This window comes from Danaus plexippus, chromosome Z (assembly GCF_018135715.1).
Source record: "Danaus plexippus chromosome Z, MEX_DaPlex, whole genome shotgun sequence".
In the NCBI taxonomy this organism is placed as follows: Eukaryota; Metazoa; Arthropoda; class Insecta; order Lepidoptera; family Nymphalidae; genus Danaus; species Danaus plexippus.
In genome coordinates, this window is record NC_083559.1 from 15225608 (window position 1) to 15246097 (window position 20490).

General features: G+C 38.5%; 1 protein-coding gene and 1 long non-coding RNA gene across 4 annotated transcripts; one reads left to right on the plus strand and one right to left on the minus strand.

Annotated features, from left to right (window-relative positions):
- Positions 1-474: 474 nt before the first annotated feature.
- On the minus strand, positions 475-19870 carry LOC116777254 (ubiquitin carboxyl-terminal hydrolase 32). Of its 3 annotated transcripts, none has more exons than XM_061526146.1 (22): positions 19719-19870; positions 19410-19644; positions 18965-19283; positions 16324-16552; positions 12111-12394; positions 8415-8574; positions 8039-8209; positions 7572-7955; positions 7300-7433; positions 7021-7214; positions 6276-6949; positions 6084-6198; positions 5880-6019; positions 5561-5793; positions 4629-4816; positions 4343-4540; positions 4016-4155; positions 3628-3743; positions 3002-3139; positions 2738-2923; positions 2031-2462; positions 475-1948 (listed from the first exon to the last, which is right to left on the minus strand). In XM_061526146.1, the coding sequence occupies exons 1-22, from the start codon at positions 19774-19776 to the stop codon at positions 1691-1693; spliced, it is 4986 nt and encodes a 1661-aa protein (XP_061382130.1). In that variant the 5' UTR covers positions 19777-19870; the 3' UTR covers positions 475-1690. The 3 variants fall into 3 exon arrangements, with proteins under 3 accessions (XP_061382130.1, XP_032526580.2, XP_061382129.1); XM_032670689.2 differs by having other exon boundaries at positions 5624-5793; positions 7300-7451; XM_061526145.1 differs by having other exon boundaries at positions 7300-7451.
- On the plus strand, positions 14044-16486 carry LOC133319914 (uncharacterized). The gene is made up of 3 exons (XR_009753373.1): positions 14044-14252; positions 14451-14573; positions 16345-16486. It is a non-coding gene; the product is annotated as an uncharacterized LOC133319914 (long non-coding RNA).
- Positions 19871-20490: the final 620 nt, after the last annotated feature.

The following is a 20490-nucleotide window of genomic DNA, read 5'->3' on the forward strand; positions in this document are numbered from 1 at the left end:
AAATAATTCATCAGTGTAATAAATGTTCCATTTATTTCATCAAGGACAAATAATAAAAATATTGTTGAGCTTGGCATAAAGATCCGGAATGTGCAAACGCTAGCCAGAACTAGTAATTCTTAGAATTTTATTGATAGGAGTGGTTTCTATTAAATACCGGTCAGAAAAAAATATAAATGTTCTTTAATGAATATATTCGTGTTGTTTCTAAATTTTCCCAACTTATGCCGTTTGTTAATATTTTCTTTTTGTCTCTAACACTTCTTATTGGTTCAGGTTAGTGGGTTATAGCTTTAAAAATATATATATATATATTTTTTTTTTTGGCTCTAAGATTGTATGAAAATACTTTTAATCGGAAAACACTAATGTAAAGATAAGTATAGTAAAGTTTAAATATATTACTATTATTAATAACTCGCGTCGGTTTCTGAAAAAGGCTTTCTTAAATGCGAGCACTTTCAAATAAAACACTTTTGTTACCAAAAAACATACTTATTGCACAGGGATATTACCTTACAAAATACAGATAACAAATAATAACACTTCAAATACAGATTATAGAAACATGCTGACAATAAATAATTTCATTTGAATATTATCAAACAAAATATATAATTTAAGATTCCGCTTCATAAATGTATAAACCAAAACAATTTTATCGATATTATTTCGAAATGGCACTATTTTAAATTATATTTTATATATCAGAATGTGTGAAAATATATCAGCAGATAAGGATCATAGTTACATAGTGTTGTACAAATCATACGACCTCCTCACCAGTGGCATATTTAATATAAATTTAAAATATATTACACAATTTCTCATACTCGTACGTACGTTTTATAACTATTTTGGTTCCATTTTTTTTTTCATTTCGATGACTTTTCATGAAAAGCTAATATCAAAATAATAATAATAATATGGAGTAAAATACAAAAAAAAAAATACACTTCATAATGTTCATACACTTATATGATAAAATAATATCTTCTTAATTAAATTTAAATAAAATTTTTATCAAAATCAAAAATAATAATAATAATAATAATAATAATAATAATAATAATAATAATAATAATAATAATAATTAATTAATTAAACAAAAAGTATAGTATATCAATACTATTAATGTTTCCGCATCAACGTTATGGATGAAGTAATAAAATTTTATAAAATATTAATATTATGACGGAATAAATTTGTTTCGCTTACAAAATTTTTTAATGTTCCCATCGGCTGCAATGTATCGTGTATAGCCCGTCTGTTGCTATTGCCTTATTGATAATTACCTATATGTACCTAAAGCTACGAACATCATCAGTCTCCGAATGTAATAATTTAAATTATTCAGTGTTCCTAACAGAGTTTTTATGAAACTGAAAATTAATATAACATTAACCTGGTACTTACTTACATTGTAGATCACGCTATTCACACCGACGTATAGATTTATATGTGTACACCGTAACATTAAGGAATGCTGATTGTATAAGACGTTTAGTGTTTCTGTTCCACGAAGCTGTCGGGAGCTTCAGCGAGAGGAGCGACATTCAGTGAACTTATATTAAAAAAATATCTTATTATACAAGAGTAGATATCTCATAGTTTCCGAATATTATATTGGTGATATATTAATACGTCCTACGGGGATTCCTATATCATCATGACTACTTTGAGCTGGCTGCTACACGATGCTGCAGACGTTCTTGAGGTCGGGGTCGTCGGCGGGCGGGGGTGGAGGGGGGCGGTCCGGTGGTGAGGGCAGGTAGGCGTCGTAGCGGAGGCCTACGCGCTCGTAGAACAGCAGGTAGGCTGCGGCCGCGTCCAGCGTAGGCGCTGATCCCAGCTCGCGGCACGAGCTGTCGTTGTAACACAGCCAGGAGCCCGAGGAATGACGGATGTAAGACACGTAGTGACCACCTGACAGCTGGCCCGAGTGAGACTGTGAAATATATTGTAAGCATGAATAATAGGATCAACCATAAATGGCGCCTATATTGTAATTTGTTTATAATATATCTCACCACGACCGCATACAGCCTGTACTTCAGGTCGAACACGTCTCGCTCCGGCAGCAGGCGGTGCTGGTGGTAGTCCATCAGGTTGTCGTCCACCACCGGGGTCGTGATCAGGCTGGTGGACTCCAGTCGTCTCCTTCCCTTCACCTCTACAGACTCCCTTCTTCTCCTCTCTTTGCTCCGTCTCTTCGCAGCCTCGTCGCCTGTTATTTCTATTTCCTCCTCAGTTTCGGCGTCGCTCTCTGATATTCTGTCTTCTATATCTATGAAGTTCGATGATCTTCGTTTTTGGTTCAGCTCCTCGTGTCGCAGGATCGTCTCCTGCGGAACCGATGCGAGGTAGGGCGTCGGGTCGAAGTCCTCGAAGGGAAAGTCGACCACCTTGTGGGACTTGATCCACTTGTTGTTCACGTACTGGAACCGCTTGAGGTGTATGATCTGGAATCAGAAAGGCAGCTATGCTAGACACAGGTGGAGTAACACATGCTCAGCGAGAATTAGTCATCAGAAGTATGCTTAGGTCGTCATTGGGGAGAGGCGGAAACTTTTCATTTCAGCATCCGAATATTGAGTCCATCACGCTATGTCATGTCTCTGACTGGAAACATCACTCCTTTGGCACTTTGTTGCATCTGTGATCCTTGCTATGACTTTACATAACGTATCGGCATTCCAAAAGGATTCTCATGATTACAAATGTCCATTATGCTGACCAGTACAGGTGGCAGTCTCCACATCTGTAGTTTCTTTGTAGCTGGTTGGAGGGCGGAACACGGGCCGCAGTGGTAGCGAGCCTCGAGCCGCTCCTCCGAGGTGAAGGCCCGCAGACAGCTGGCCAGGTCCACGGGCTGGGAACCGGCTGACAGGCACGCCTGCACCGAACCGTGCTCAACGAAAACCTGGTTACATAACATTCATTAAACACAGCATTAAACTGACACATAAGACTTCTCAATGATTTCTACAATGTATACAACCTTCTCCCTGGTGGACTGGTATCTGAGATGCAGTGCTGTGGGATCCCAGTCTATGGCGAGCATGACCCTCACACCTCCTCGACGCAGCCCTGACAAGTCAAGACGGCGGACCACACCCTCGGAAGACTGGTGGGAACCCTAGACACACACCATGGATATCAGACTCGAATTTTTTTATATATATTTAATTGGATAAAGCAATAAAAGTACTTAAGATTTTCTCATATTTTAGGATATAAAGTAGGACAGGACAGGGCTAGCATATAGCTCCCAGTTTCTATGACAAGAAAACGATCACGTAACTGATGTATAGGCCACGATGTGACGTCATATTGGGGCCAAAAAAAATCCAAAATTACACAATAGTAACACCTACAAAAATGAAACTTGGAATAACTGTGTATTGAGATTGTTATAATATGAAGTAATTGTAGAGATATATATATATATAGTAGTAATTTAATGTAGGAACACTTCTTATAACGGGATACAATGATTTAGCTTCCGCCTTACTTTTGTAATATATCAAACAATACATCTATCTTGTCTGTTAATAAATATCTCACGAACATACATTAGTTTCGTTCAAGATATTGTTGATTACAATGTCGATTTAACAAACTCACAGTATGGTTGCCGAGTCGTGAGCTGGCTTGCCTCTGTAGTTTCGCTCTTGCTATGGGCGAGTCCGTGTCGGGACCCTCGTCACGGGGCTCCGTCCTCCTTCTAGGACGACAAGCTCCTAGAACACAACGACCAATAACTTAGACTTTCGGTTATCGCAGCAACCGTGGTCACGGCAGACGGGATGAAAAAAAATATCATCAAATTTGCGTAGCATCAGAAAATCTTAATTTTCAATCTTAGCTTCACATGAATACACTCTTATGTCTTTGATATCGTTACCATAACGACAAATTTAGTCACATGTACATATATTTACAGGCTATGTGTAACACTATTCTGAGACAACGAGCACCTTTGGAGTGTTAAAATAGACTTTTCACTTCCTACCGTCTCTTATGAGCACGTCGTCTGTGGCAGGAAGCACGCAGCCCCTACAGAGCGCCGGCCAGGGACAGAGAGCGCACCACAAGCCGCTCGCGCCGACCAAACGCAGCGTGAAGGGGAACTCGTAGCCGAGACTGTCGTCACTGGAACACGGTACGTTGGAATCAATTAGGATGTAAGCACACGCCAGAGAAATAGAGTCGTAAACGCTTAAGTTGAAATGTCTTTATCAGTCAGTCAGTCAGTCAGTTGGGATACTTTTGGTTCAACGGTGGACGGAAGGAAGGTGACTTGAATAGTTAATTTGATTCAGTATCTGTTATATCTCACCAGTCGGTGGCATGGTTGTGTCTGGTGTGCGGCCGAGGGGCTGGTCGAGCGGATAGCAATCTCGCCAGCTGGGTCCACACGCGACCGTACACTCTTCTGCCGGAGGTCCCGGGCCGGGTGCACACCACCAACGGGGAGCCGAACAACGCCGCACGACCTCCGCCCCCCACTAGGTAACCCTCGCCGGACACCTGCTTCCTGTACAATTGGGAAAAACGCGGGAATATGTAGAAATACTATTGAGCATTTATACAGGTAGAAGATTTTACACAATAATCTTCATTACCTGTGAACAGCTATCAGATAGCTGTCCCCTTCCTCGTACGTTGTCTGATTGGAGACGTGGGCGTGATGGGCGAGTTGAGCGTTGTGCGTGTGCGTGCGGGAGGTGGGCGCGGACATCGCCCGCGGCAGCGTGTGCCGCTCGTACAGTGCCGTCGGTGAGGCCGACATCAGCAGTTCGGAGCGGGAACGCTGCAACACACAACCACTGATTACAGCGCCACCACAAGCCTGGTGAAAGAACTACCAAAAATATATCACATACCAAACAAAAAATCCCAAACCAGTACTTTATACATTGATATATTTACAATAACTTTACACTATTTACATATCTGTGTGATGGAAAAAAAAAATCACGTAAAAAGCGTAAACAACAAAACTAGCAAAAGCACGCAACAGCTAACTACGAAATTCGACATCACCAAAAAAAAAAAAAAAACTATACAGATTTATATTAAAAACTTTAATCAACAAGATATCTTTTACGGACTATAACCTTCGACATCTTTTTACATGGTTTACTTATGAATATATGAAAAAAAAAAATATCTACAACAGTAGGTATATGATATAATCAACAGAATAATAAGCCCTGGCTCCGATCATACAAAACTTAATTATCAATAAAAAAAAAAATCTCTTCAATACCAACACTATGCGGGCTTATCAATGAGCTGATCACTTAACATCACAAACTACTGCACTATTTCGGGTACCTGGTGTATTTGTTCTCCTACGTAACGTCACCTCAGCATTTTAGAATCTTTCCAGTCAATTAATTTAATCTATCAATTTAATGATTTGAATGTTTAGGTTAAAACTAAAATTATTAATTGTATATCATAACACGCGGCCATCATAATTATATGTGTGTGTCGTGTGTATGTGTATATGTGTGGGTGTGTACGTGTTTGCACGTGCGTGGGTGCTAACCTTAAAGCAGAAGAGTGCAGGCATGCAGAGCGAGGAGGATGTCCGGCCGCGCGCCACACTCACCGAGCCCGCCAGTCGTCCGTCCCGGTCGTCGCTGTCGTCACGTCCGTCACGTGCGTCACGTGCGTCACGTCCGTCACGCTCGTCAGCCGGCGGTCGGATCCTCTCGTCCTCGTCGGACAGCATGCCCTCCGTCACGCCCGAGTCACTCTCCTCTACATCACTAGACCACTCTGGAACAGGATCCTTCCTTAACTTCTCATTATTAATTAACATCATATATGTCATACGTGTATGTGTGTGTGTTTGTGTGTCGTACCGTCCTGGTCGCTGCCGTCATTTCCATTGTCCGAGGGCAGCTCATATGCGACCAGCTCTCTCGCGATGGCCGCACTCACTTTGTTATCGGACTCGAGGACGCGCCCTATCGTGGCTCCCGACAACGCCACCAGGAGCATCCTACAGACATACATCTCAGAGTTTCTCGTAACACTACCGAGGTAAGGAATCAAAGGTATCTTACAAGTCCGGCGACAGGCCGCACAGTTCCGACAGCTTCTCCTTAAGATCCATGTAAGTGCCCTCCGAGTTCACTCTCACGCCATACTTCGTCGGAACCGAACCATCCAACAGGACCACTGGAGAGTTAAGGATGCATTGTGAGTCGTTTGAGGATTTATTTACAATGCCTGCCAAAACCGAGGGTCGATCTCACCTCTGACGATGGCGCAGACGTACGACTCCATCGGCAACGGAAGACTGAGCATGTTGAAGGTGTCGAACCGCACCGACTCACTGGCGCACACGCTGCAGCGGACCTTCGATTTGAGCTGACCGTAGAACAGCTCCGATATGATGGAGTCGTTGCGAACGGTGTGAGCGGCCCAGGCCTCGGCGGCTGACTCACGGTCCGCACGGGGGCCGGCAGGCTGGTTGGGCGGGGCGGGAGAGGGAGCGGCGGCGGGCGGCGAAGCACGATTTAAATCCTCGTGCAGTGCGTCGAGCAGCCAGGCCAGGAGCTCCTGGGCGTCGTGCTGGCCGCCACCCGCCAGGTCGCGCGCGTAACGAGACACGCACCACCGCAGCCTCACCGGCGCTATGGACCGCGCGCTCGAAGACCACACCTCCTTGCACAGCTCGCCGAAGCGCAACGCCAACGAGCCACCGGTACCCAGTGGATTGGCGGAGTTCACTTCGTACAGATGGAGACCCGAATTGAAGTAGCGCGCCAGCGGGCCCGTGTTCCAAACGCTCTGTAGTGCGGCGTTCATGTAGCACGTGTTGCCGAGATTGTGGAGCCCTGTAGCCCCGGGCAGCTGGGGCGCCGTCAATGTTTCCCGTCGCTCGGCCCATCGCGCCGCCCCCGTCACACCGCACGCTGATTGTGCTCTGTAAACAACCGACGACATTACTGACGTCCTATTGAGGTCTCGAGGCTCCGATCCGCTTCTCTAACTCACCCGAGCGCGCCTATTTCCTCAGGCCAGGTGAGATCAGGGTTGCGCACCTCCAGCAGTAGCTTGGACCGCTCATCCAACCTGAGCGCCTGTAGCGTCGGTCGCTCGTCATCCAGCAACAAAGCGCCGGTCCCCAGGGCCCACAACCGCACGTCCTCCCGCGCCAGACCCAGGGCCCCGCAGAGAAATTCGGTCACCTGAATTTGAGATGTCGTGTAGTCATATGGCACTTACTTTTGCAACCGAAACAGAGGAGGCTATCAGATGTGATCCCTTGCGTACCTGTTTGATGGTGGCCAGCCTAGAGAAGGCCGCTGTGTATGCGAGCTGCCTGTCGGGTGGCGCGGCGTACAGGGCGCCCGCCCCCACGCCCGCCCCCGCCGCACCCGCCCCCAACAGACCCAAGGTGGTCGCTCCTGACGCAGACACATCCACTGCTCAATAACAGTTTATCAAACTAAACATTACGATCTCACCTCAATGAGCATGTGAAGCACACGTTTCATAATATCTCAGCATGTACATGTGACGTCACACTAGCGGCGCATACTCACTCTGCGGTCCTGGCACGTGTCTGTAGATCCTCATCTGCAGCGGATACAGTTCCAGCTCCACGTCCGCGTGTAGCGGCCTGATAACCTGTCGCGGTAGGGGGTCAGCCGCTCCGTACCACAGGGCGAGCGCGTGCCACAGAGCGTCCGGGACCAGCTCGAAGTCGCGATGCTGCGCCAGGGTGACGTCACGGCGGAGGGTGCCGCCCTCGCCGGTGAGCGCCCGCACCGCTGGTCCTCCGCCCCCCAGGAGCGGGGAGTTGTCCACGGGCCCCGGATGAGGCGCGGCCCTGACGCTGCCCACGCCGCTGCTGGCGCTGCCCGCGCTGCCACCAGCGCTGCCAAGAGACGCGCTTTCCGCTGGCCATAACAAGGAACCCATTGACTCTGTAACGTTCTCACAATTGTGAGTATGTGCGCCTCTAGCAATGTGTATACTATAAGATGTATGATAATACTTTTTGACTGACCGGTTGAATTAGTAGTGAAACTGTCGTCCGGTACGATGTCGTCCCGGCGGCAGCACGAGCCGGGCGAGCCGCAGTACTGGAGCCAGGCGCGCCACCAGGACGCCGACACCAGGTACCAGAACTGACCCACAGACAGACCGCGGCAAGTCTCGCGACGCAACCAGCCCAGGACTATAGACGTGACGCTGTATTAAATCTCACGCGAAAAACATATTTCTCAGCCAGATAAATGATATCAACATAATAATTCATGAAGATTTACCAACAAATCACAAACCAAGACAAAATATAACTTAGAATACAATTCTAATTGTGTATGTGTGTGTGTGTGTATGTATGTATGTGTGTTTCTCGAGTACATAGTGTACACACTGACCGATGTCTCTCTCGCGATGTCGACACTCGGGCCGGAGACCCAGCACCACGTGGCATAGCTCCAGTAACAGTTCCCGGCACGGCGTCACCAGCGCCCCGGCACTCTCCACGCTCCAGATGAGAAACTCCTCGAGACGGAGACCGGGTCCATAGTCCTGACCCTGGATATAACAATATATACTTCTTATTTATGCATTGCTATGTACCTCGATATACAAACACGCGAAGAACGGTCCCGTAGGTTAATAGGTATTTTATCAAATTATATATATATATATTTTTTTTTTGAGTTTGAGTTTTATGATAGAGGGCACTAAGGCTATAAAATCAAATGTCAAGCCTTACTCCTTAAAGCGGCTTCGGATTGGACTATAATGATGGATGTATGAAAAATTTATTAAACTACTAAAGACGTAGGCCTGTCCAGAACATACATCAATTCATTCTTGGAACGTACATATATCGAAGGCAGCCCTAGTAGGCTTTATTCAAATTTGGTTAGGTAGGGAGAGGAGCTTGGACGGTGGAGGTGAGCGTGTAACGCGCGTTAGTTAGGGGCCCCTTAAACCTACACCTGGGTCGCAAGTCCCAGGCACTGTTGAAGCTCCTCTCCCTGCAACGTTTCGTCTCTGGTCTGTCTATTCTAAAGCATTGTTTGAACGTGTCCTGGCAGTGTCATCTGTGACTTGTGACGAGCTCACACGACATGGCGACGGAACGAGTATCACACGCTTGGCAGTTAATACTCGCATTAACATTTTGTATGGAGAAACAATTTTTGTTTGATTTTATATTTTGTAAGGCTCCAGATATTTTGATAGTTTCCTTCTATAAGGAATGAGAACGAAACAATAAATCGAAAGTCACGAGACTCCGTCCGGTAGTTCTTTACATTTTAATTGTCACAGATTATAAAACAGTGAAATCTGTTCTGATCATTGTTACCTTTGTGTTTCATTTGATTAGTATTTCGTAGGACTAAATGTATTGAGAACTTTATGCCATACGTTCCCACTCAGTTACAAAATACGCATATATTGTTAAGGGACCAGCAAAGATCGTTTTTGTAAGATTACAGCTACCCATTTATTTATTGATTATGTTCGTACAAACATGTTTCAAAATTCACTATCCGCTTTAATATTGATTAGGAAATTATAAAAGACTAGTCGAACTTTGAAGGCAAAGTAATGAATTTAACAAAAATTTTTAAATACACATTCATCTGCTCGTTATGTAATTTTATCAAGAGGAATGTTGTTAGTGTGACTGTTTTTCTTCGGACTGAACTAGGCTCCATTAAATCTTCATATCTACTTTGATACCGAGACCTACCGCTCTTTCATTTAATATCTTTACCAGTGACACAATGAGAAACTAATCTATCAATATGCTCTGTTTCGTGAAACGTCCGTCTTATAGAGGTCAGCTGGGAACTCGATTAGATCACAAACTATTGCGAATATAAATAAAACTAAGGTTCTCGTAATAAATAAGGTAAAAGACACGTTCATCTCGTCTACGGTCCGCCCGTGATCGCGGTTGCTGATCAAAACGTCGGCATTAATTAGTTTAGAGTAATAAAAAAAAGTTTTAATTCCTATTTCTCAAGTATCGTGATTGTGATTATAAATGTTCTCGTAATGTTATTCACTATATGATATCAGGTCCAGTGTATGGTGTAAGTATTAATAAGTCCACGGAAATTAGCAGCGTGCCTTTCCAGTGATGGAACTAAGTAAATGCTTAGTACAATTCACTTCAATTTATTATCATAGTCAAAGATTCATTTAAATGAAACTAATATTTTTCGGATATACTACGCGTGATTTATTTTTGTAAAAAACTACATAATCCCGACGTTTCTGTTACTTTTCAGCAACCGTGATCGAGGGCAGACGAGATGTGAGTGTTTGTCAGTTCGGCCTATTCACCATCTACCGCCAACGATTTCTTAATCATCTGGCGTACCGCTCTATAGTTTTTTACAAAAATAAATCACGCGTTGTTTATCCGAAAAATATTATTTTCATTTAAATGAATAAAACTCGCGAAAATCTTAGATCTCATCATAGCCAAAGATTGTCGCTGACTTTTTTCTTCACCCCCGAAATAATTTTTCTATTTGATTCCATTGAACTTTAAACTTTGGTAAAAAAAATAATATTCAAATCGTTTCGGCGGATATCTTCACGTGTAAAACTAAAGGGTAGACCTAAAAAGGACTGACGTCTTAATAAATCGTTTTTTTACCCATTAAGCTGTCACTTTTTTCAACATTTTTCCGATTTTATAATATAACCGTAAACTTTGTTACAAAGATTTCGATGTATGTCCATATTAATGTGTATTTTTTTTATATCAAGGCTGTTGTGTTCGCTGTTCAGTGCTCAATGAACGCACTATGATCTATCTCCTTGGAGATGCCCAACATCGCCAAGGTATAACGTACATGTAGTGTCGTTATTGCGTCCGTCAACGAAATAAATATGACAAAAGTAGCCGATATTATTTATAACAAAAAAAAAAACCTTAGCTCACCGTATTCTATCGATACTAAGAAAACATATACATTTGTTATGATAACTTGCATTTTATATACGGAAAAGTGAAATTGCCTCAAAACAGTTAGGTTCATAGCGAATTTAAAAATTAACTAACTATAAATAGTCTTAAAGCAAGCACAAGTATTCTTAACCAAAGCCAAATGACTATTCAGCGAGCTACTTGATATCCCTTTCAGCAACATTCCCTTTCCTTCTCCACGTACTTCTTTGTTGACGTCATCCGGGTACCAACTATGCGGTTCCGACAGCACTACTCAATACGCAAACATTTTTAAAACCTAATTCGCTTTGCTGGTGTAAATTTCCTCAATGCCGTCACATTGCCAAAATAAAAAAAAAATATCAAATACAAACCAGTTCCTGCAAATAAAATTTATGTATATATAAAAACTATTTTGTCATATATTAAATCTTCAAAAAGACCTTTTTTATTTCGCTTTTATCGATATCAAGTCAACGTAAAAAAAAAATCGTTTATGACGTCATAGTTACGGAACCCTTCTCTGTATATACATATATATATAATATTATTTATATTTAACAGTCTACGATAATAATGTGAGAGTAATGGTCTCTATTTCTATGCGACGCGTGTATCGAGGTCGCTTTAGGACGGACACGCGTCGATCAATAGTGACCTCTTGTTGTATATCACTTGAAACAAATTGATTTTAATCATACGAACTTTCACTATACAAAATATTTAGAGATAAGGAAACTATTTGAATTGACAGATAGCTATAGATTTGTCTTGGGATAAATAATATTGACGTTGAAAGATGTTAAAAATTTATTTGACTTTAAAACGTTAAATAAATTTAAAAAAAAAAATAGGCATATTTTCTTACTCGTTAATTAAATTCAGGCTATGCCCGAAGCCACTTACAACAACAACGTTTACGACACAGAAATAATATTATTTTAATTGTATATGAACTTGGATATTATAAAAAATTAAAAAAAAAATGTACAAAACTATATTCTGAATATAAACTAATGCAGACGATTAATATGATTTCGAATATTGATGAAAAAAATTAAAAATAAAATATTATTAAATATATATATATACGAGATTTGACTATTGCAAACATGCATCACATTGCGTAAGGGAGTAAAGAACAGTTTACCTCAGTCGTTGTGACGGTTCTCTCAGCATCAGTGGGTCCTAGTTGGAACATCGGTTTCCTGGCGTCCGCGGGCACGGAGACCAGTTTCTCCTTGAGGTTCTTCAGCACCAGCTCCGGGTCGAAGCCCCTGTCCCCCTCCGACTCCCCGTCCGAGGGCGTGGACGATCTCGAGTCCTGGTTCTTGATGGCTTCATTGGCTATCGTACACAGTATACTGACCATGTCCTCTAACTCTTTCTTATTGAGAAGTCCGTCTCTATCAAGATCGAATATTTTGAAGCAAACTAAACGAGACAAGAGAAAAAAAATATTAATATATATATATATATATATATACTAATCATCTTATAGTTATGTACATCTCAACAAACAAACAAACTTAGTTTCATAATATTATCAACTGATACATATTTACTTAATCTAATACCGACACAAACAGAACTGAAGGCGACAAATAATACTGTTTTATTCCAGAAATATATATATATATATATATGTTATTTACAAACATAGTGAACCTTGGCCAATATACAGACCTACTATTCATTACAATCTATACAAATCCATCGCAACAATACGTGAAGCGAAATAATTTAAAATCAAATGTATTCTCTTTAAATAGAATCATTGTGCTTATGAATTTAAGCAAGTTAAAAAAAAAAATTAACCTCAAAGAACGTAATCATTGGCACATAGAGCGTTTGTTTCACGACATCGAGTCGGGCGTTCCAATATTTGTTGAAGGGATGTCCGATTGAAAATATGTAGTTACAACTAACTAACTGTTAATGATTATATTTATGAATCACACACGATACGGATAGCGCATAACGATATTTAAAAAAAATAACGTCCGCGGTAGATGACAAACAACAAGGCCAACTGACAGACGATCTCATCTCGTCTGAGAAGCGAAACTTAAATGTAGTTTAAAATGATAAAAAAATGCTCAGTAATCCGAAAACATTAGCTTTATTCGGTTACCACTCGTTCGCACTGGCTAACTACAAACAGGCAGTTTCGTGTTTGTCTACAATTAAACTTCGCAAATGATAGTATCAACGTATATGAATCCAATACTGTGAACTGTCGGTGTAGAGTATGTCGAGGCAAATTCCAAGTTTGCTAAGACACAATATCTACTAGTTTTCCTTCGAATCATTTCCATTATTTGCTATATGATAGCTATGTATGTGCGTCTGTTCGTTACATTTAACTCTTAAAGTTCTATGCAATCAATGCTAATTATATCGCGAAAAAAGGCATAAGTCGCGAGACACTTGGCCGTGTTATCTGTTATCACTGATACGGATTACATTTATATTTCTTATCAAATATATTATATAACGTATTTAGTCAAATGTATAGTACTGCTTTGATTATTAATATCTAAATTTTTTTTAACACAGACTCCGATAAAATGTATGGATAATCTAAAATGAATCTAGAACTCTCTTATCGAATATGCGTCAGTGTACTGAAAGAAGTATTTATATTGCAAACACTATTACGACTTTTAGTAATGATTATATATGTATATATATACAAATTCTTTTAAGTTATAAAAATAATTATTTATTTCTACTCCGTTCACATTTAAATGTATAGGATTATTGATAAATATCTTTTTATTTTTATCCTCATACCTTCCTACGTTGGATGTTAAAAATATGTTGCTTTTTTTTTACTATAAATAAACTTTCGTATGAAAAAGAACGTCGGTTCAAAAACAAAGTAAAGAATTTATAAATAATCGAATTGTGCACCTCTTCCTTTTTTGAAGACGTTCGAAACCGAATGAGCAAAAAGTTTCCGAAAAAGAAAACTCCTTTGAACATACATCCGACCTTCATGGTGCTTGATTAGTTCTTTTTTTTTTAATTCACTAAACCGAACAATAAGTTTCTAGCTGGCCAGTATAGTTAGCGCGGTATCATCGTGACGCACGCGACAACATTGTACATAATAATATGTAAAGCAGAATGACTTATGGCGACCTTGACAGACGAGAGTACCACGGGCGGGTCGCATTCAATTTGTCTTAACAAAAACATGGCTATTAAAAAAATATCAACAGCAGTCACGGCGATTTAACAAATAAACAACGACGTGCGACTGTGACACATTTTAATGTCATTCAACGTGTGTATTATAATTTTTGTTACCGCGTGCAATTACGTTCCAATTCAGTCAAAAATCTATAGGACGATGGAAAAAATTTAAAACTGATCAAGCGATTTTGTTTATGTCTACAATCAGATTGTAAAAACATTATTACTTATCGATTCTCTTCATTCGATTATCGATATATCGAACAAAACTTTTTCTTCCCTCATATAGCTCACGCCAATCCCGTCTCAGGGTTCATGTACTATGATGCAGCAATGCATATCATTAGTGACATCTAACGCCACAATAATTATCAGAGCCCTGACAGGAATAAACCACTAAACACCATCAACTGTGAGTACAAGTTGTTTATTAGTCATTGTTACGATAACATTCCCTCCAATAGATTTTCTATTGATAGTTTGAAATAAAACTGCCACAGTTATATGGGATAGTTTTCGAAAAATTAGGATATTTTTTGTTTATCTTTATCTCTATATATGTATTACGTTACACGCGAAACAAACGCATCATAAAATTGCATAGCATTAATCTTTCGGTTTTCAAAATGATTGAAACAGATAAAAAAAAATATATAAATCCTCAAAATATTCAACATCGAAAGTTAAGCATCAGATGTAATGTCCAATTTACTTAGAAGAATTAAAATACTTAAGACTTGAATGGTACAGCCGCGAACACAGACCTACAAAAAGGAATTTTCAATAGCCGGACCCGAGCTTAAACGTTACACGTTTTTCATTGATGAACCTTATCGTATTACTGTATTCACGTAGGTTATCGAGTGAAAAACGGTAAACCAATAGTATTCACAACGACTTGTGGTAAACATAACGTGCTTACCAATGGTATTAAAAACAACATAATGAACTTCTTCGATATTTATTTAGCTCTTAGTCAGTAATAATTGCATTACTAAATAATGAAAAACCGTATAAAAAAATAATAATTCCATTATATAACATTTCTCGTAATTATTATATATGTGTCTTATGCATAAGAACATATATTTATTTACTGGAACTTTTTATTATTACAGTTGGCGGTAAACTGGTGCACGCTGAACGGATTTTACTATATAATTTTCTAATGTTCTATTAAGTAGCTCTTATATCGCACGCCAAACAAAATCAAACTTGCTGTCATTGTGATATAAACATATATAAATAAGATTATAAATTGACATTGGCTTAATATTCCACGATCCTAGTGCGAATAGAGCCATAGAATTAAAAAAAAAAATATTAACGTCAATACGCACTGTCGTCTGTACCTCTGTGCGTATGTTTCTGTGTGTGTGTGTGTGTGTGTGGTAACTGTCAACTGTCAACAGAATATCAATTTAAATAAACTCAGCGACATAAACAGCTCAACCTTAACAATGACATTTTTTTTTTAACATTATATATATATAAAGATTTGAAAAATTAAATCAATGAAAATAATAGATTTGGTCATACAAATATATTTATGTGTGTGTGTTTTGTTTAAAGATACGTTTCCTATCTCATATTCGTATACTATTTGTTATTACTTATTTCATATACTATTTACTACTAGCAGCACAAGTTCAAAAGATTATATCTTAATATTTATTAATTTTTCGTAATTTTCAATTATGTTGCCTTAATTTTTTTCATATCTTATGTAGTCTGGTTTAAAGTTTTTTTTTTTGACACAATCATTTATTATGTATTATATGTAACCTCCTTGGTATTAACCAGTTCGTAATATTATGAGAATAAGATACTTCTAGATGCCAAACAGTAGTATGTTTGTCTTTCAATGCACATTGAGTAGAGATGGCTTCATATCCCAAACACGAGCGACCAAAGCCACGGGCGGTGTTTGTTTGTCCACAAATCAATTACTAGGTTTTATTTTGTTACCGTATAAGTCTGATACGATGTTTGAAAGGCATCTTTATCGGAAGATATTTGCAGACGCCTGACGTCATTATATTTATCTCGAAAGACACCACCATGTTAATACATCGCAAACATTTAGACAATTATATATATACGAACATTAACAAGGCCCCGTATTACGTGTAATTTGTTATATGTACAGTGATTGTTCTTACATTTGAGCCTCTCTGTTGTAGGACCCCTGCAGGCGGCGCTGAGTCCGCAGCAGAGCTCTTTAAAGTCTATGTGACCATCTCTGTTCTCATCGAAGGCTAGGAAGGTACCCTCGACGGCTGCTCTCGGCAGAGGAGGTGACAACAGTCCCCTCATGCTCTGTACATCCAACTCTCCAGTGGGAGCGGAGTTTCGAAGGCACCAGAAGCATTTCTCCAATTCTATTATATCCTGGAATGCATTACGAGATCTTATCATACAGATGTCCACCTGCTAATGAATGTGACCAAAACACAAAGAATAATATATGCATTCGCCTTTGTATCCAAATAAAACACTAAGCTGTCCAAAACCGCAGTACAATTTATTTATTTAAATGTTTTAGAACATTCGCCAATATTATTTGAGACAGCAAAGTAAATGTCAAATTAAAATAAACAAAGTACATAAAAAATCATTTAATCGTAACATTATAACACTATATAACGAGACGGTCGAGCTTGTAGACGAAATCAATACATATTATAAAACGTATAAGTCCCTCGCCGCGTCTGTCTGTCTGTGTGTTCGCGATAAACGGAAAAACTACTGCACCGATTATCAAATTGTTTTACTGTCTATTTAACTTCGCCATTTATGACACCATTGCTTTAAAGAATCAATGACATAGCGCTGTATATATATTTAATATAAAAATAAATAGCAAAAGCGTAACAAACGCGTGTAGAAGCAAGTGTAAATCGCATTGTGCATAACTACTTTAATTAGATGTCTTTTTTCTCATTTGAAATATAAATATGGTTTCTCCTGCGTCTATACATAAATAATGCCACTGCGTCTATACATCAGTATCTTAAATCTAACGCCGCTCCAGATAGCTGAAGTATTTTTATTTATTTAATATACCTTCATAAAAATTAATCTTTATTTGCTTTTAACGTAATAGACATTATAATTGATTAATTTACAATTTAATACTAGAACATCTAGAGTCGCTTACGTCAGGCCGAAAATGAATGACTTCGCTGAAAATATATATTTGTAAAAAAAAAAAACAATATTGCATCATATATATACATAATGTAATTCGCATCTCAATATAACTTAAAAGCAGATAATAGCCAAAACCAAAACCTAAGGGTTCCAAAGTAATCAAACAAAATGACAGTAAAAAAAATGTTGGCAGCTACAACAAAAAAACGGGTATCGAACAATCAGAATCATTTGTTCCGATATAAACTAGAATATTAAGAAATAAAAGCAATAATTTCTATGTGAAGTTTTCCTTAACACACACGCTATTGGGAATCCCGCAAGCAAGGTCTCATACATTTTACCGACATTTCGGCTAACATTAAAATAAAAATACACATGAAAAATATAATCGACATTATAAGTACGCGCTTCAGATGCGGACATGATAAATCTGATACGTCACTACAAATATATTATAACTTAAAAAAAAAATTACAGCTATCACATTACAAAATCGTGTCACATTACGATGATGTTAGAAAAAAAAAATCACTACTGTGTCAGATTTAAATTGGCATGACGGAATCGTCTTTCACAGCCATTGTTTTAACAAATTGGCATTAAATATGAAACGGCGCAGAACTATTACGTCAGATCTGTTAACACAAACAGACAAACAGACATAACTAATTACTATGTATATTATATTAATACAATTAATGTAAAACAAAATATAAATAATTTGCTCTACACGCATGACATATTCTAAGGGCATTCTAAAGGCAGAGGCACACCGCTCAGTAGCTATTTAGTCATTAAATCGTATCAGTGTACTTCTGACGTTTATGGCGTATAAATATGCAATCATACATTATCATGTCAGCTGGGTGATACAGTCTTATAATGTTATCAAACCACCACACATAGGAAATATTCCCGTTCGTTTGTTCTCGATACAATACAGATATCACAATCTGATAAAAATTAATTAGAACAAATGTTTTGATAACACGTAAATGATTTATTCAAATATCCCTGACACTGCATATAACATATCTCAATGGAGAGTATCTATTTAAGTTCAGTAATTTAATTACGCACTAGTTTGGTGTACCAAAGCCAAACTAAACCAACTTTGTAATGATCATTCTCACAATATAGAAATCTAGAAATTATATGTAAAATAATCAAAAGACCTCTCTCCTCCTCTTTCATGTTTTATACAGCCGATAAATAAAAATGATTACAAAGGAGATCGAATATAAAAAAAAAAAACTCGACAAGATATATGTAAAGTCATGTTCACTTTAAAATTCCATTGTTCTCTTAAACTTGATAGAAAATATTTTATCATATAAATATATATACATACATACATATATATATATATAAATTCTCATAAATATATAAACAACAAGCATTTGTATCAGTTAATTATAGTTCTTGTGTCATGAATATAGAAAAATATATGATATGTATGTAATAAATTATTTATTTACGCTGGCCATAAAACTATAGTATATAATTTTTTTTATATAATAATTAAGGCCGTCATCGTTAGTAACTACATACCTAAATTGTGGCTTAGAGAAAAAAAGTATGCTTAAAGTTTATATAGCAAGTATATATATATATATGACTGTTCAGTAAAAAGTAACATTCCCTTACCCGTTCATCCAGATGTGTGACTCCAGCTAAGCTCTGGTAAAATGTGGGTGTATCTAAATCCTGTGGTGTACTGTTTCTATCAAATAACAACCATTTTGATAGAACCGTAGCATCTTTGTGTATGAGCAGCCATGATCTGAACTGATCAAAGGTGACCCTCTCACAGGAACCAAACAGACTGGTCAATATGTCCAGAGTTCTCTGAGATTCGTTTTCTGGTAACGATGAATTTTCGAGGTGAAGTGCTCTAGCAAACTCTCGTTTGTATATGTATGTGCCATTGTCATTTTGATTATTCACATACAATGTCCACAGGAACCTGTGAATGATTGGATTACAACGATTTTGTACTATCATAATAATAATGTTTTAAATAAGGTACTTAGAATAAACAAAACAACAAGTCCTTTAATATTTTATATGTGTGTGTAATGGCAATCCTTACTTGATTTTCTCTTCTATGTTTCCCTTTGTAAGAACGACAACTCCACGTAAAAGGTCCTTGAAGGTGATCCCTCGCTTGGTGCCTCCGCAAGCCTGGTATAACCACTCCGCCACTTCGAGGGGGACTCCATCGCAGAGCACCTCCTGCACGAACGCTTCGAAGCTCAACACGGAACCGTTAGCTCCAGCACATCTCTTAAACGCTTCACGTATACGCCTCAACTCACTCTCAGACACTGCAATTTTAATATTATATTTTTAATTTTTAACGAACATTAAAAAGCACTGAATATTTTAGGGCACTTTATACCTCGTTTCACAGCGTCGTCGTATGATATAAAACTAAGCTTTGAATCCTTCGCACCCATAGTCTCGTTTTTATAATAATTATAACATTTTTAGGCGTAATAAACACAATGAATTAAAAAATATTCAGCTGACAGCTCACGTCGTATGATCAATGCCACAGACTAATAATCGAGAATGACTACATTCCATAACTGCACAGATATAAAATTTATAATATACATAATATAAAACCTATAATTTATACATAGTATGGAAACTATAGTTATAATTTTTATATTGTCATTTAATGAAGTTATAGGAGTAAATTTTCCAAATACCTGTAATGGATTTTTTCTCTTCTGTTATGTTAATGGTAATAAACTTTAAAACTATTTATGTTAGTTACGTAAACGATAAACCATAACATCGAGGTTCTGTGCATAGGGCGTAAAAATATTCTAAATCTTTTACACTCAAAAATTTGACTAAATAATTATAAGAATCATTTAAATGAATCTAAGTTTTTCAGATACTGTGCGATTTTTATTATTTTATATCACATTATCCTTATATTTCGGTTCCTTTACATCCACCGCACACTCATCTCGTCTGCCAGTGATGATGATCATTATGATGCAGATCATGTAGATATAAAATTATTATAGGATCAATTTTATGGTCAGTCAAATTAAATGATTCATTTTCAAGTTGTCTCGAAAAATATTTATTTCACTCTGCAGTATTGATTTATAAAAGACATAGTGCTGTAACTATTGGTCTATCGAAATTGACGG